The 17,248-nt window shown below is 39.6% G+C and overlaps 1 protein-coding gene across 10 annotated transcripts in view; it reads left to right on the top strand.

The window, feature by feature from the left end:
• The window catches only part of adgrb3 (adhesion G protein-coupled receptor B3), a 112,254-nt gene that overhangs the window by 89,946 nt on the left and 5,060 nt on the right, over positions 1 to 17,248 (top strand). For 7 of the 10 annotated variants that reach the window (XM_051426908.1, XM_051426907.1, XM_051426911.1 and 4 more), the window contains 11 exons: positions 852 to 978; positions 2,115 to 2,218; positions 2,331 to 2,433; positions 10,592 to 10,742; positions 12,494 to 12,563; positions 12,960 to 13,026; positions 14,349 to 14,452; positions 14,792 to 14,890; positions 15,235 to 15,406; positions 15,632 to 15,727; positions 16,579 to 16,618. In XM_051426908.1, coding sequence (XP_051282868.1) covers positions 852 to 978; positions 2,115 to 2,218; positions 2,331 to 2,433; positions 10,592 to 10,742; positions 12,494 to 12,563; positions 12,960 to 13,026; positions 14,349 to 14,452; positions 14,792 to 14,890; positions 15,235 to 15,406; positions 15,632 to 15,727; positions 16,579 to 16,618 — 1,133 coding nt within the window. The remainder of the gene's footprint in view (positions 1 to 851; positions 979 to 2,114; positions 2,219 to 2,330; positions 2,434 to 10,591; positions 10,743 to 12,493; positions 12,564 to 12,959; positions 13,027 to 14,348; positions 14,453 to 14,791; positions 14,891 to 15,234; positions 15,407 to 15,631; positions 15,728 to 16,578; positions 16,619 to 17,248) is intronic. The other 3 variants (XM_051426909.1, XM_051426912.1, XM_051426918.1) reach the window with 2 other exon arrangements.

Here is a 17,248-nt window from a genome sequence, read left to right as displayed (position 1 = left end):
CGAGGGGCGACAACTTTAGTGTAAAATGATCTTTAGGAATAATCAAAAACCATCCTTTATCCCCGCCATACCGTTAGACTTACAGCCGAATAAACAGACCCTGCGACAGCGTGCGTTTCTTTTTCCATTATATCAACCTCCCCCTTCTCACGCCAGCAGAGAGGAACAGAGTATCAATCTGATGCTGTCCACCGTTTCCAGGGTGAAAATCCCCCTAAGGAAGCATTCAAAAGCTGCTAATTAAAACAGTTGAAGGGGGGGAAGAAGAAGAAGAAAAAAAATCTACCGAAAAGGAAAAAAAGACAGGATAACAGGGAGCATTGTGAAGAGAGAAGGAAAAAAAAAGAGGGATACAGTCGTTTGGGAAACATCTAGTGGAATAGGAAAATCACGCAGAAAGACATGCAGGTAAATATACACGCTGTTATGTGTAAGCATTGTGAGGTGTTGGGGTGGGGGGGGTGGGGGGTTGGTAATGGTTTTTGATATCAGTTGTGTGGTATTTATCTGCGTATAGCGAATCAATCAGCACCGGTCTGCTTGGACAGCTCCGTGCGTCCTCCCCCTCCTCCGTGTCTCTGCCTCTCTATCTGCTTCCAGCTGAAATGCTGCTCGTTGTAAGCCACACACAAGAGCCGTGTCGATGTGTCTGTTCGCTTTTTTTTTTTTTTTTTTTCCTTATTTATTTATTTATTTATTTACGTAACAGTCTATACCGGCTCCTTAGCTCTCTCCTCTCGATGCAAATAAATAATTAAACCCACGGAGCCCGATGTCGATAAGTCCCGTGAAGTCGTGCTGGAATTAAACCTCTAAATCGCCTCTGCCTTCTTCCTTCCTTCTTCTTGCAGGAACGATTCTTGGGGAGCTTGGTCCACAAAAGGATGTAAAACGGTGCTCACAGATGCATCCCATACAAAATGCTTATGTGATCGTGTATCTACCTTCGCCATTTTGGCTCAGCAACCAAGAGAAATAGTAAGTAGGCTATTGATTTGTTATTCAGTGTGGGTTTTATAGGCCAATGTAAAGGAGAAACGCTGTGTCTATGTCTCTCTGTGTGTGTGTGTGTGTGTGTGTGTGTGTGTGTGTGTGTGCGTGTGTGTGTTCTGGTGCGAATGCAAATTGAATCTTTGGTGTGCTAATCCCGTTAAATAGTAATTCAGCGGTAAAGGGAGATTGTGGGGGATATTTCTAGTTTGCACATAGATTTAGATAACTCTCTGTGTGTGTGTGTGTGTGTGTGTGTGTGTGTGTGTGTGTGTGTGTGTGCACGCGGGGAGGGTGTGTGCATGCTGGTGCCTGTGTGTGTGTGTGTGTGTGTGTGTGTGTGTGTGTCTCCTCTTCTCATCAGTCACATTTGCTGAGAGGGAGATTAATAAAAAAAAAAAGTTGTCAGATTCAACATTGTGTTGCATTGTTTTGCTGTACTGGCATCAGAAAACCTGACAGATTCCAGAGGGGAGATTTTGAAAGCATGGGCTCGTTGTGCTACAGACTACTGTAAAGGAACCAGGAGCCTGTAATTTCTTGAGAAGGAAGAAGTAATTAACATTGAGAACATAGAGTACTTACACTGTGGTCCCTGCATTAGTACAATTGAGTTAACACAAAGAAATCTATTACCTTCAGCTGTATCAGGCCTGAAGCATTCAACAGCATTATCTTAGGCTTAAAAGTGCATTTACTGTTAAAGGCTCACTCATGACTGGTGTATGCATTGTATGACAGCACATTAGTGCTCCACATTGCAGGCCTATTGTCGGCCAGCTCACCTGATTTGAAATGTAGCTGGAGAAGAAATGACAGAATCAAACAAAATGAATATTGTGATGTCTAGATGTCAGTGCTTTAGCTTCAGCCTTTGCTGTTTTGTAATTTAATTTGCAGCCCATATAGGTGGAAAGTTTAAGGCATGTATCTAAACAACCTTCAAGCCCACGCATGCACTTCAAATCTCACAGTACATTAAGGAACCCGCTGTGGACTACTCAGATTGGTGGTTGTTGTTTTGATTGGTTCCATCTCTCGGCAACAATAAAGGTTTACTGTCCTGCATGAACCACAGCCAACCTCCCACTGACTGGTTTCGTCTTGCTCTGTCTCCTCCACAGACCATGGAGTACTCAGGGGTCCCATCTGTGACATTGATAGTTGGCTGTGGTCTGTCTTGCCTCGCCTTGATCACGTTGGCAGTGATCTACGCCGTGCTATGGAGGTAATTGCAAACACTTTAACCACATGATGATGAATGATTTCGTCCAACCACAAATTGAAGGAATACACTGATTTGGTTCCTTTTATCATTCTTTCTTTATTTTTTTCTTTAGGTATATTCGCTCTGAACGATCCATCATTCTGCTCAACTTCTGCTTATCTATAATCTGCTCGAACATATTGATCCTTGTTGGACAAACGCAGACCCACAATGTGGTAAGTGTCATTTACGTTTCAGTGGTTGTTTTATATATTAAAGGATCTAGGCCTTTTGCAGTGGAAAGATCCAAGCAGCAATTCACTATGGCCTTGTTTATGTTGAATAGAGCTCAGCACTCTCTTTATGTCTATATTGCTACATATGAGAATGTGTTCTGGCAGTCTATGCTACAGTTCATCATGCAGAGTATGAGTTCTTGTTCATTATTTTAGTCCATATTACTCTTATTGTGAAAAGGCTGAGATTTGATTTATTAGTAGGCTTCATTCTTCATTTACCAGATGTCTTATCAACAAAATAGCGCCTTTTGTATACCAGATGTTGGCTTTGTCATTGAGAGGGAAAAAACAAGAATCTAACAGTTGGATTATAGCATCGTTGGAGCAAAGAACTAATTTTCTTTTGGGTCTTGCGCAGAAAAGATTTTCATACTTCATCCAAATGGAAAATTAAGTGTTTCTAATGCCTCTATAAGATATAGATCTACTTTGTGTTGGCTCAGGACCATTGCTCTTTACTCAGGTGTTACATTGTCCTCTGGTAAACTTGAGACAACCCCAATCTGTTGGCAACGAGACAGTGATGATCTTTAATTGCAATTAAAAGTGTGAGGCCATAAAGAAAACTAAAAAGAAAATGAACAAAAAGGACAGTTGGTTACCTTTGAGATGAAATACTGATTTTTTTTTTTTTTGTTTTATTGCTATGGTTCAAACGTGTAGCGCTGCAGTTATTAACAAGTCAGAATAGTTTGGCAGTTAAGGACATTCAACAGTGTAGGAGAAGAAAGGCAGACATGATGAACACCAGATGCATGTCGCACCAGTCAATCGAAGACTAATTAAATTATTGTGACGCTGCCCCTGAAAGGATCCTATAATGGTGACAATAAAAGCGCAGCTTAAAAGTTGGGTTGGAGGATAAAAGCAGCTCTTGTAGTTAGATTTGCTGTGCAGTGTACATTACTGAAATGACTCGAAGCCATCACAGACGGATATGAAACTGTTTTTTGTTCAGATGTCAATGAGAGCTGAAGTTCAAATCGAGTCAGCAGGATCCAAAAGGACAACTGCTATAGTTAAAGAAGGACTGCATCCAATAAATATGTATCACTTCCCCTCTCCGGCTTTGTAACTGGCCAGTAAACAAGTGGCTAATGTAAAAGATTGTTTGGCAAACAGTAGTTGGGATTTACAAGCTGCCCACACAGATGCCCTTCTCAGTCATTTGGCAGCACTACAGAATGACACATTGTCCATTTTATTGTGTAACCATATTCTCACTATACCTTTACCTTTTGAAAGGAACACTGTTCATTATGTCCCCCTTTTTCTCCTCTTTAATCCATTCTCATCAGTTTTTTGGCACATTAACAACCAGTGTTTTAGTATTTGGACATTATTTACGTTGCAGCAGTCATAGACTTTAGTCGAGTTCAAGAGAACATGTAAAACAGAGCCAAAATATCTTTTGAAGAGCATGCAAAAATGTATGTCTGTGGGTTATTCCATCGGTAGAAAGCCATTTGCTTGTACTGTTCAGCAAAGCTAATTACAGTGCGCTTACATGTATGACTTATTCTGGGAGCAGATGGGCCTACCAGCAGTTGGGGGCTCATATTGGACCAGACCCTGCTCATAAATCAAAATGCTTCCTCCCATTACATTGCCTATGTTCAATGAAAATTGAATCATGAATAATGAATGAATGAACGAAAAGAAAAACTGTCTGAAGCGTGTTTTGTAAACGTACAATGTCTGTATCCTGGTGACATTATAGATGACAAATTTTCTAACTGTAACCATTCACAAGCAACTGAATTGGTTCATATTATGCAGACCACTTTTATTGCATAGAATAACAAAAACAGCATCAAAACATGATAAGTTCATCTGTTTCCTTGCTGGCCCTTACATCTGGCACACCGTAGTAGCCAAGACTATGAATGCACAAAGCTTTAGGGCATTTTTAAAGCTGAGCTGATTTGAAGCCTTGTCAGATTTAATCAGGGCTCCAGTCATCTCCTGTCTTGATTATGAGGACCACCACTTAACATGGAATACCCACTCGGCATGCTCCTAATAAGATATCTGCCTCTGAAATCTACAAAGAGATTAGGTGGTTTTCAGAAAATCCACTGACATACTGAAGATGTCATTGCAGTGTCTCAGCGTGATTCGACAAACCACCTTGACTGACTCACAGGGTGCCAAATGAAAGCAACGCTGAGTAATTTATTTGTAATTGGCCAAATAAATGGGCCCTTGTGTATTTATACTGCACATTAAAGCTGCACAAATCAATACTTTATATTAACAATGGATCAATGACTATGTAACGTTTCACATTTCTCAGTTCTGTTGATTGTTTTGGCCCCTTTCAGCTCATTGGTTTGGTTCTACGGTTTTGTTTCACAGGCAGCTGTTTTCAATGAAAAGCTCTGATATACCTGCACCCTGCTCAGCACCAAATGACTCATAGACGCAGTTAGCTTGTCAACATAGTGCAGCATTTAGCTGCTGAAGAGCCAGATATTTCCCTCAAGAATGGGTCGGGACCATAAACTGTATTGGACTCAGATTCATCAGGTGGCCAGAAACAGAACAAATAACTGCTAATATTGCTAATATCTTTTGAATGTGCAATTAGGCAACTTTCTGCTAACAAATCAGCTTTTCAAGCAAGCGTTTGTTGCTCTGCCCAGTTAATGCAGGTATCATTAACCTGCATTAACTGGGCAGACCCTAACCTAACCCTAATTTCTGCACTTTTAAAGGCTTAAAATAGTAACATCAAATACTGTTTCTAAAGTATTTGTTGTTATTTTTTAATCTGGTCTTTGTGAGAAAGACAATATGAAAATAAAAAGTAAAATTACATTATATGAATTTCTAACGTGGATGTACAAAGAGCTTAAAGAGCACTAGATTACATAACATAAACATAAAAAGGAAAAATGTAATTCATTTTAATTATACTATAAGATTTTCACATAGCTAAACCAGAATATTTGTTTCTCACAGCCTCAAGAAACCAAGTTTTAAAGTTTAATTGGACACCTCCAAACCAAACCAGTTCCTCAGAGGCTCATCATCAACAACACTAAAATACATTGTTCAGTCAAGTTAGAAATTGTATCTTGTCGGTCGCCTTAAAGCTGTGGATAAAACTTCCCTGACAATTTATTGCTATCAGCCCTTTGTTTTGTCTTGACTGTGTCTTTCCTGTTGTAATAATATTTGAGAAATATCTTGTCTGTTTGATCAGACATACTGTAGAACCCAATGTTTGAGTGGTAGGCTAGCAAGAGGAGAAAACATAGCCCCTGTGTGGGTTTAATTGCCATGCTGCCTGACACTGCCTCACTTGTTTTTCCTCCATCTCTTGTAAGAAGTGCATATAATTGGCTCCACTGTTTGTGGATTCAGACTTGCTCATCGTCTAATAGAAATCATCTCTTTGGTGTGGAGGTGTCCTCTGGGAGCAGGAAGTCAGTGAGTCACCTTTGCCCGCCTGTGCTTTTCCTTTGTCCTCTGTCGCTGCTCATCTTGGTTTATGGAAGGAAAACAAAAAGAAGTAGACACTGTTGGTTAGAAATAAAAAGCGTTATTGGAGTTACAGATGATGTTCCTGTAAAATTCTCATCCTATAATGAGTGAAAATGTTTTATATATTAAGTGAGTGGAGGTCAAGGTATCCAGGGTCTACTGTGTGTCAACCCGTTCTTTCATTATTAAGAGAAGACAATAAAAACTAGTTGGCCTCTATAAAATGACAAAAAAAATAGCTTTTTAACATATCATAAAGTCACATCTGGTCAGTAGCACTGTGAGCTGACAGTTCTTTAGCTTTGTACAACTTTTCTTTTTGATTTTTCTGCACCTCAACCTCCTGATGCGTCAGGAGATTGAAAAAAGATCGCCTTTTTGTTTAAACGCTGCATATCATATATCCACACAGATGGCATATCAAAACTGGTATCTTGTCAAAAATTAGTATCCTTATAATTATGAAAAGCTTGAAAATTTTCCATTAGAAATAAATATATTCTATAATTCCCATGGCATTAGCAAATTCAGCCCCTCCATATGTTTACAACATTATTTGTGTATATATGAGTACTTTGATGATTTTAAGTCAAAGAAGAATTAAATCTTTTTTTTAGTTGGTATGAAAAGGTTTAAAGAAAATAATCAATTTTCATACAAGACATGAAATATAAAACGGGCATGCTCAAGGTCAAACATATATACTGTATATTATATACGCACTAACCGCTGTATGCACATTTGAGCTATAGTATATTTGTAGTACACAAGGCTTGACCTCCCATATAGTGAGGTGCGGTGAAGAAAGATTTCATTTATCCCTGCCTTGCAGTCGAAGGTTAGACATTGTAAGTAAATGATAATGAATGGAAACATACAGATCAGTCCTACTGCATGCTTAGTAGCAGCTTAATAACAGCAGGAATCCTCTGGTGAGGTCCAGGGGAATAATTGTATGCATTGTTTAGAGCCTTGAAAGTGTTATGTATTGAAATAAAGTGGGCAGAAGTGTCATAAGTATGAACTCAGTCCAGGTTGGTGTGAGGTACATCCACAGAACAGGAAGTAGAAGTAGCCATTTTCTGGCTGTAGTGGTAAAGTCGATGCATTTCGCTCAATGTTTCTGTGCGGTTCAACAACACTTTGCCACCACCACTTTGTTGTTTGGAGTTTTTAATGTCCTCCAACCAAGCACCTACTGTATAAAGCACTGGGGCACTTGTTGCTTGATTCAAACGGAGGGTGCTTCAGTCAAAATAACAACCAGCCTCCTCCTCCCACACTGATTCACAATGGTTGGGAAGATAAAAGTTATGTTATAATGTTATGAGGTCTGGTTCAGATTTTTGTTTCACATCTTAAATAACGTTGTAGGTTTTCGTAGAACAATACCATGGATACAGTCTAAATAATGTGCTTCTCCCCCAGAAAGATGCTACTTAGATCTCTTTAAGTGCTTTTTTCAGCGATGCTGAAAATATTTATTAAAAAGTTGGACTGAAAGTTTACTTTATATAATGAATGAATGAATGGTGATTGGCAAATAAAAATGCCCAGAGCATATGAGGAAAATAATTTAATCACCAAGTAAACATTAGTTTAATCCAATTAACAAGAGGGTGTTCTCTGCCTCACTAAAAGTAAAACTGAAATCCCTTTTGATGTTTTACTTCCACAATATTTCACTCCTCTTTGTTTTTCTTTTTCATTTCAAGCGTGCAACAGTTAATGGCAATCAGGTTTTCAGTTCTTAATATTTGAGAGAGCATCGAGGCCCGGCCCAGACCTTTGAGTCAGAGTTTATTCAGGCTACATTAAGAAATTCTTCAAATTTCCTGTGCTGACCTTAAACTGCCATGATTGAACCGGCTTGACGTATTCCGCGTCAGCCTCTACTCTTACCTTCATGTCTATCAGCTCTGCAAGGTTTTAATGTGGTCCCCTCCTCGGTTCCTCTGTTTCCATGGATACTGACACAGTGCGCTCAGCATCTCCAGGCATTTGCCTTTCTAAAGGGCAGTGTGAACTCTAGTTTTTCAACCTTTTTTTTTGTATGAATGCCTACGTCCAACCTGTCCTTTCATGGTGGTGTACTGTATTTTTCTGTCTTTTCAATGATTCATCTGATTTTATTTTGGAGGACTAATGAGCCTGGATCGTATAGGCACCCAAGTGAAGCGTGAAACATAACGGTTGTATGTGACCTGTTTCCAGGAAACAAGGCAGACTCTATTTTCAGCACCTTGGACAGCACATGAGCAACAGCAACACTAGAATTAGCTTGAGATGTAACTAGAGGCAGTATAGCTACTGTGCAGTATATACTGGTTTCCCTATACCCTACTCTTTCCTTCAGCATCAGTAGGTTTCTGTTTTTACTTACATATAAGAATTTCCTTATTGATTTGCCATGTTTATCCAATAATAATCACATACAGCAGAGTGGTATGCTAACATATAGGTCACTAAATTGTTATGGAAAGGCAGAAATACGCAGTACGTACAGTAGGTATAGCGCAGTAAATGTTGTTTCTTACTCAAAGCACAATATTTGTGTGATTTTCTGCAAAAGCAGCTGTAGGCACTTGTTAATTTAAGATAAGATGAGATAAGATAAGATTGACTTTATGGATCCCACACTGGGGAAATTCACTTGCTAAAGCAGCTCTCGATACAGCACAACACAATAGATAGGGAAATAAACATACATAAGAATAAAAAAAATAAAGTAGAATAGAAAAATACAAAATATGATAGAAATGAAAAAATAAGAATAAGAGTTATATGTACACTATGTACACCTGGAACATTGCACAGGTCACAGCAGGAGGTAGTGGCACGGTGTAGAAATAAATATAATTGCACAGGACAAAAAAATATATACAGGAGAATAGTTAAGGAAATATAGGCTGTAAATATAGGGCTACAAATATGCAGTACAGGTATAATATAATCTCACATCCTTAAAAGAATGGTGTTGCTGTTAACATTGAACACCATTCTTATGTCTTATGTAAATGAAACTATTTCCTAAAACACTGTTTACCCCCAGTTTATAAAGCTATACTGATGTACATTTTTAATCTGCTGATGAAAATACTAAATGTCAAAGCTGACTCTCACACTACATCATAAAGAGTTTGGCAGATACAGGTACATGTTAAGAAGCTGGGATTTTTAGCACTTAAGTATCAGGAAATGTGTTTGTTCTCCAAAAGAGCACACCGCTGATCTTGTTAACGTTCTAACAGTTAGAATCTGCCAGAACTGACTCACATTCACTAACTCAACTCTCACCATTTATGTCGCCACAGTAGCATAAAATATTTCCCCAGGAGATCTTTTCTGCAACCAGGATTGGCCAGTGGTGAAATTAGTTCATGTTGATCTGACCTAGCAGAATCCACCATGAGTCATATGTTGCGGGAAGTGAATATTTTTAGTTAAAATGTAGGTTTGACATTGCTGTTCGTGTACCAAGTTGTTGCTTTGCCTGGAAAATATAGTATATATTAAATGTTCTGTTTCTTATAGAGGTGTGTCTTTAAAGTGAATCTACACACTGCACATGAATTTTGATAAATATTTTCTATCCGAATCCACATTTACATAATTAACATCCCTCATGAGTGTAGGTAAACAGAATTTCCCTCTCCTCATGCATGGGGTAATGCAGGATTATTGTATGAACCCCATGAACACTACAGGAGATGGATGGATTTAGTGTGGTTTTCTCAGTGGGGATGTAAAGTGTATGGGAGATCGCACAGTATGGTGTGGACGCCCTGGGACGAGATGATACACTTCAATCTTTCCCTCTTTGTACAGCATCGTTTAGATTACCACAGCTTCACACTGCAAACAATCTGAACTGAAAAAAAAGCTTAATCTTCTCTCACTCACAAATGTCAGCGTGCAGTGACAAGATTCCTAAGTATACTTCTTTATTTCTAATCCTCTTCTAAACAACCCCATTTGGAGATGCCTCTCTGGAACAAAGATGGACAAGCTAATGAAGCTGAAAAGTGCTGTTATGTTGTCAAGCCTGGAACGCAATCTGCTGCCTCACACGTGTGCATTCTGAATCATATGAGCAGTGTTGTGGTTTGTTCCCCTCCTCGCGGTGTAAAACAGTTGACCTTGGCTCACATGCCTCCAGGTGGGATCCCCAGCATACTAATGAGGGTTAGTGCAGAAGAATGCTACGCCATGGTTTTCTGTGTCAGCTAGCCTGGCTCTGATCTTTACTACAATTGCCACCTCTGTTGCTGCAGTTTAAACCGACGCTTTGTTTCACTCGCTGCACATGATGGTATTCCAATGGATGCTCTAGACAGGCAAATGCTGTCGGTGCTTCAAGAATAGTTCAGGGATATAAAGAAATATTGATATAATCAATGTGTATCCGCAGAGAGCCTCTTGCCTTACAGGACTCTGTACTTGTGGAATCTGATGGAGTCTACATTTGTTTTTGTTATGCAGCTCTATTGTGTTACAGCTGCACCTACATTTTGATTTCAGCTAAAGGTAATGGTAAGCTGCATTTCTGTAACCGTTTCAGTCAATGAATATATCTCTTTCTGACTATTTTTTCTTTCATCAATAGGGTGTCTGCGTTATGACGACAGCCTTTCTGCACTTCTTCTTCCTGGCATCGTTCTGCTGGGTCCTCACAGAGGCCTGGCAGTCCTACATGGCAGTGACAGGAAAGGTTCGGACCAGGCTCATCCGCAAGCGCTTTCTGTGTCTGGGCTGGGGTAAGCAAGTGGCATGTTTCATTATCTCCCATTATACCTCGCTGCTGACGTTTTCTCTCAAGGTCTCTGGCCAAGGTGTCTTTCCGAGTAACTGTACGTCTTCTTTTTTTTTCATCTGCTGTTCTCATCCTCTTGTTCGCAGCCAGATCTTCATCCTATCAGCCTCTTTGTTGTGATGCTTTTGTGCTCTAGTCAAGCTCTCTGAGGGCTGGGTAAATGGACCGGCCTTGATCAGTGGGTGGGTGGGGGGTGGGGGGGGACCAGACTGGTGCGGCTCTCCCAAAGCAGGCTACAATGACCTTATGTCTGATTATGAGAGTGTGAGCGGAGCATTTACACTGCAGCAGAGTACATTTCATCCAAGACCCTCAGAAATAGTGTTAAGGAGAATGAAATGTTTGCAAAGGTAAAATGTTTTGAATGTATTCACAGATACAGGTAGCAACCAGTGTAATGTATTTATTATCCATATTGTGACAGATTTTAATCAGTCTGGGTCTCAGATAATTAAGTTTGTCCTGCCCCCCACAGGAATATCACATGACAAAAAAAAATAGAATAATGAATAATTATACACATCTGTCCATAAACACAGGCAATCAAAATGTTTGTATTACAATTTGAAACATTTGGACTTTTTCTACATTTGGTAAATGTCAATCTGAATCCTCATCCAAAGGGTTCTTTCCTACAGACTACTAGAAATCTCTCCTTTAAAAAAAAATAAATCAATTTGATTATGAAAGAGCCCACACTCATTCTTCTTGTTACCTAGCAACAAACAAGGCTCTCTTAGTCATTGCAGTGCCACTGCTTGCTGCACAAAAAATGGACAAAGGCTGTTCTACAATCACATGGATTTCCAAAAACAAAAACGCCATTACAGGCAATTTGATGATAAATAAGAGTCAGGGTCTTGTTGTATGACAATAAAAATGCATTATATAATCTAGACGCTGTTTTTTTACATTATGACTTGAAAATAAAACTACCCTAGTCCTCTTCAGATTACCACCTGCATTCAAACAGAAGACAACAACATTTTCAACACTGATTTCTGAAGGGACATGCAGCACACGGTACCTGTTGTCTCTTAATTCAGCCTGTTTGAAGTGCAGTGTCTCCACCAGGCTGTTGCCTGTGCGGTGATTCATGACATGCTTGTGTACACTCGGCACTCTTTACCTCTTCAGCACTGCAGAGAGGCACTGGATGGCCACAGGGTCTTCGCCTCGTGCCTCCAGGAAACTGATTACATCAATAGCACCTGCCTGCGCTGCACCGAGAGAAAAAAGCGTTAATATTCTGAGCACACAGTAGTAAGGACCGAATCCATTACACCAATCTATAATGAGGAGCCATACTGCAAAATCCCCTTCATATAAAAGGTGTGGAGGGCGGGGGGAATTTCTTACTGTACAGTGATGAAATTTCACTACATGGTTTTCTGGACTCGATGCTCTGCTGCCATTTTGTATTAGCACAGTACGGTCTGTTCTCCTCTGCCACTAAATGGAATACTGCACAGTATGTTGATTGAAATATTGAAATGCATATAGTTGATCATATACTCTCAGATGATTGTATAGTCTCATACTGTAGCTTCTAACAGAGGGAATCTAGCTGCACTTTGTTTAATGACTGCAAGGCATAGAGGCTGACTTTTTCTGCAATGAAGTTGGCTTAAGCTCTCCGTTCTGACGAGCAACTAGAGCTGCTCGAATAACTATCGATTGTTTTCTCTTTTTAAGGATTACCAGCTTTAGTGGTTGCTGTTTCAATGGGATTCACCAAAACAAAAGGCTATGGGACACCCTTATAGTAAGTTTTTCTTATTTATCTGTATGCATTACTCAGTACACACGCAGTAGGTTCGTGGTAACATTTAGTAGTGATGATTAAGTGCTTCTGTCTTGGCTTACTTATCTTAAATAGTGCCATAAACAAGGTCCCCTAAACCCAATCAAATATCAAAATAGCGCAGCAAGACCCCAATTTCGTGTGAGTTGTATCCCTGCTGGATACCAAACGCATAAACACTGCTTAAAATCTCTTTAGCATTTTATTATCCTGTGAAACTTTGGAAACAGAGTTAAAGCATATGGCACTTCTCCCCTGACAATTGAGGGAAATACAATTGTATGCTGGTGTGCGCCATTAACTTGGATGTTAATGTCTTGGTGGGATTTAACTGTTTTTCCCTGCTTTTCCCTGCAGCTGTTGGCTGTCTTTGGAGGGCGGGCTCCTGTATGCCTTTGTTGGACCTGCAGCTGCTGTTGTTCTGGTATGTTTCAGCCATCAGATGTCCAGTTTTAACTTTTAGTTTTTACTAAAAATAAAAAAAAAATAAAAAACAGCCAGTGCCTGAGGCATCAGAAAAATGTGCAGGTGTTTATCCTGCAAGTACTGTATTGATCGTTCTGTACAGTATGTAATATACAGTTTAAGCAATATCAGAGGAAATCCACATTAATGCACAAAACTTTGCTTAGCTTATAAGTAATCATGATAATAATACATTTTGCTGAACACTAACCATATTGTAGTTTTAGTGATGGCACAGTATCAATGTGGTACAACTGCACTGTGTTGAAACTCGACAAAATCATGCTATGAAAATGGCTAACAGGGTGAACACACTCTGGTTTCAAAGTCAAAGTAATAAGCGTCCCATCAGGCAATGCGCTCAAGTAATTCCCTTTCATTTACCATAATGGTGCTCCATGTAGCTTTGAGGTTATAAACTATTTATGCATTAGATTTGTTCAAAATCTAATATACTGGGGATTTTAATCATTTTGTATTTACATTGTTGTACAGAGAAAAATTACACAAAGAATGTGATTATGCAAATTACTAAGTCTGTGTCAGAGGGACAGAGGACAGCAAAGACTGAGTCATATTCTTCATTGTCAAACCTCTGTTCTGTGGAGGGATTGGGAATAAAGTGATTTCTTATATTTCTCTTAAAAAGTGACTAAACGTCTTAGTTCAACTTGTGGTTTTCATTTGTGATGAATCTCTGAGGAACACAAGCTAATCTCTGCAAATTGCAGAAACAAGCCTGAGCAGTGAGAATGAACCCCATAATGCAGTTATCACTTTATTGATATTGTAACATCATAATAAAATGTCCCACAATAACACAGCTTGTTGAATAAAAACTTTCCCAAATGTATTTGTATAAATACTTAATGAGCTGTTTATCTCAGCAAGAGGGATTTGAAATAGATTGTAGCCAAATATTTTAAAGAGTTTTCTACCTAGCTTCTGTGAATCTCCCTCTGTTTTCTATTAGCGTAGGCACTGCTAATAATAGGAGAAGGTGCCTTTGAGAAGACAAGTGTTTCTTGTCAAGCAGATCTTTTCTTACAGTTGAGTATCCAGGGCATGCCTCATCCATTGGCTGAAATGTCACAGAGATGAGCAAACAATAGAAGCTAGAGGTCAAAGCTCAGCGCAGATGGAAAAAGAAACGCCTGCAGGATAATGACCTTAAATCATCGGCAACCTATGTGCTGTAGAATGTCAAACTGTGAAATTAAAGATATGTTTAACATTGCTTTTTGAATTAATCTAATATTCCTGTCCCTTTCCTATTGACAGGTCAACATGGTGATTGGTATCTTGGTGTTTAATAAACTAGTGTCCAGAGATGGCATACTGGACAAGAAGCTGAAGCATCGAGCAGGGTATGACAGCACATCCTTGTTAGTACCTCCATTTTTCTTCCTAACATTTTCTTCTTAACTTGATGCAAAGAAATGATATAAATATGCTTTGATTTTCTTATACATATGGAGATTTAGACCTCCTTTTCTTGCTGTTGAAAAGGAAATTAGAGGCATAAACATAAAGAGGTCAGATCTCTCTCGGGAGCGACATGGCTTCGTATTTCTTTGGCAGAATCAGTCCAAGATGAAAATCATTTAAAAACGCCCACACATTGGCTGCTTCTGCTGTTGCTAATATGACAGGGGGGAGAATTTAAAGTCGGGGTAGTGGCTGTTGGCGTTGTTTGTCATGCTGTTGTCTCTTATGTCCCACAGACAGATGAGTGAGCCGCATACAGGATTAACTCTCAAGTGTGCCAAATGTGGTGTTGTATCAACAACTGCTTTATCAGCAACTACAGCTAGCAATGCAATGTAAGTGCCTGTCAGTGTCTCTGAATCAATAAGACGATGCTACAGGGAGTCTCTGCATGTACGGCGGGTCCACCTCTACAATATAGAGCATACTGCAGCGTAAACTGATGTTCCAATTACACTCGCAGAACATCAGATCAGTATAGCGGTCTTTTTCTATAAACATGCGATATTACAGGCTTATTTTACATCACTACTAGCATGCACATTCAAGCCCTGCTGTTACTATGGAGGAAAAAGGCCCTGATGGAGATGCTGCCTTTTAACTCCAGACCTTATCGCGTTATCGACATCCATTTGCTTGCTTTTGTTTCCTCTACACAATCCTTCCTTCCTCCTCTCAGGGCGTCCCTGTGGAGTTCCTGTGTCGTCCTACCTCTGCTGGCTCTGACCTGGATGTCTGCAGTGCTCGCCATGACAGACAAGCGCTCCATCCTCTTTCAAATCCTCTTTGCTGTCTTTGACTCACTCCAGGGTTTTGTCATTGTGATGGTGCACTGTATCCTACGGAGAGAGGTAGAGGACACTTTGAAGTCATCTGTCTTTCCCCCATAGTCTTAGTTTACTCAAATATACAAGCTGTTTGTCTTAATTTCTTATTTCAAATGTTGCAGGGAATAGATTTGCTCAATCACAGATTCAATTGGAGATGATTTAACTTTCAATGGCATATTTTTTTAAACGTGATTGTATTGTGCGGTATTGTGGACATGATTAAAAACTGAATCTCTCCGTCTTTAGGTCCAAGATGCTTTCAGATGTCGGCTCAGAAATTGCCAAGACCCAATCAGTGGTGATGCAACAGGAACCTTCCCTAATGGGCATGCTCAGATAATGGTAGGCACAGTTACCCCCCTGTTATCTGTAACCATTAGATCCTCTATAATTTCAGTAGACCCAATGTTCCCTGGTTATTTATAATACATATGCAAAGCCCCTTGTTCTCCATTGACCTTAATTTAACTTGTGTTCTTCATGCTGTTTTCTTTTTCTATTCTTTGTTATTCAGTTTAATATGGCCTCTAAAACATGAGGCATTGTTTCCCATAGGTTTATAATTTTCCACACAACGCTCTTTGCGAAGCAGCAATTACATGCAGGGTGGACACTTGGCCCTCTGATAAATGGCATTGGTTCCCTTTGGTTTTCTTAGGCCCAAAGCACAATCCTTTATTTCTGTTTGATCGAACTTACTGTCTATGTTTGCTATGCATCCCTCTCATTTCCTCTCACAGGGTAATAGAGGACTGTTCCCCTGCCTGACCTTTTCGAATGGGACACCAGTCTCTTCATCTAGCACAACCCCGCCACTGGCACATCATAGCAATGATATGCCATTAGTATTCTAATACCCCTCGGAGTGAAATAGTTTTCACAATAGCAGAATGGTGTCAGGGCCCCCTGGTTCAATACAGTCATTAGCAGCGAGCACAAAATACTTCCCAGCTGCTGCAGTTGCATTTTTTTCCAAAGATGTTTTATTGATATATTGTTAGGATGAAGCAGAGAACAAAGTGACTGCTTTGCATTTTTCCAAAGCATTACGAATACTAAAAAATATATATTATTGATCATAATCTTGCGGCCGACCATTACAAATGGTTTTGTATATATGCAGTATACAGTATACAGTAGAATTAGAATTAGAATTTAGCAATACTGACCATTTGACTGTCTTCTACCCACAGACGGACTTTGAGAAAGATGTGGACATCGCCTGCCGATCAGGTAAAGAACAGATGGTCTCTTTTTAACAAGACTCTCCTTGCCTGGCATGTTAAAAACCCCAAAAGAGGTTAGACGGTAAAAAATAGCTGAGGTTACATAACAACCAACAATCCCCACAGGAGTTTTTTCACAGTTACCAAAACGCTGACTTTAATCTGAGAACAAAACAGTATAAAGAGAGCTGTTGGATATTCACTTTATCATTTCGGGTTTACTGCAATAAATGTGAATAACAACAGCTTTTCCCATCGTCTACCAGTCGCACGTCGTAATTATGTTTTTCATTAACATGTCGACGCTGTCATAGAATAGGTGCGTAGGTGCTTTGTGTCTCATTTTGGGAGGATTTTCTTCCTCAGCTCAAACTAATGGGAAAAAATATCCCTAAATCTAGTTCTTCTGCACTTTTGAGCCGCAGTAATTGTTGCTAGACAAGTGTAAGATTTAGTCAAACTATTGTAACTAAATGTTCCTAAGAGATGCGCAGTTTATCCTGCATGTAACTAGTGGTGGCAACTAGCACTAGCCTGGAGGCTCCTCTCTCTATGGTTTCTTCCAAACCAATGAAGAACACATCCTAAAATGGATCTGCAGGGAATAAGCAAGCTGACCATTATTCAGAGCTCTGAG

This window comes from Dicentrarchus labrax, unplaced genomic scaffold, assembly GCF_905237075.1.
Source record: "Dicentrarchus labrax unplaced genomic scaffold, dlabrax2021, whole genome shotgun sequence".
NCBI classification, from domain to species: domain Eukaryota; kingdom Metazoa; phylum Chordata; class Actinopteri; family Moronidae; genus Dicentrarchus; species Dicentrarchus labrax.
The sequence above is the reverse complement of the archived record's forward strand: the minus strand, read 5'-3'. Positions and strand labels throughout refer to the sequence as shown.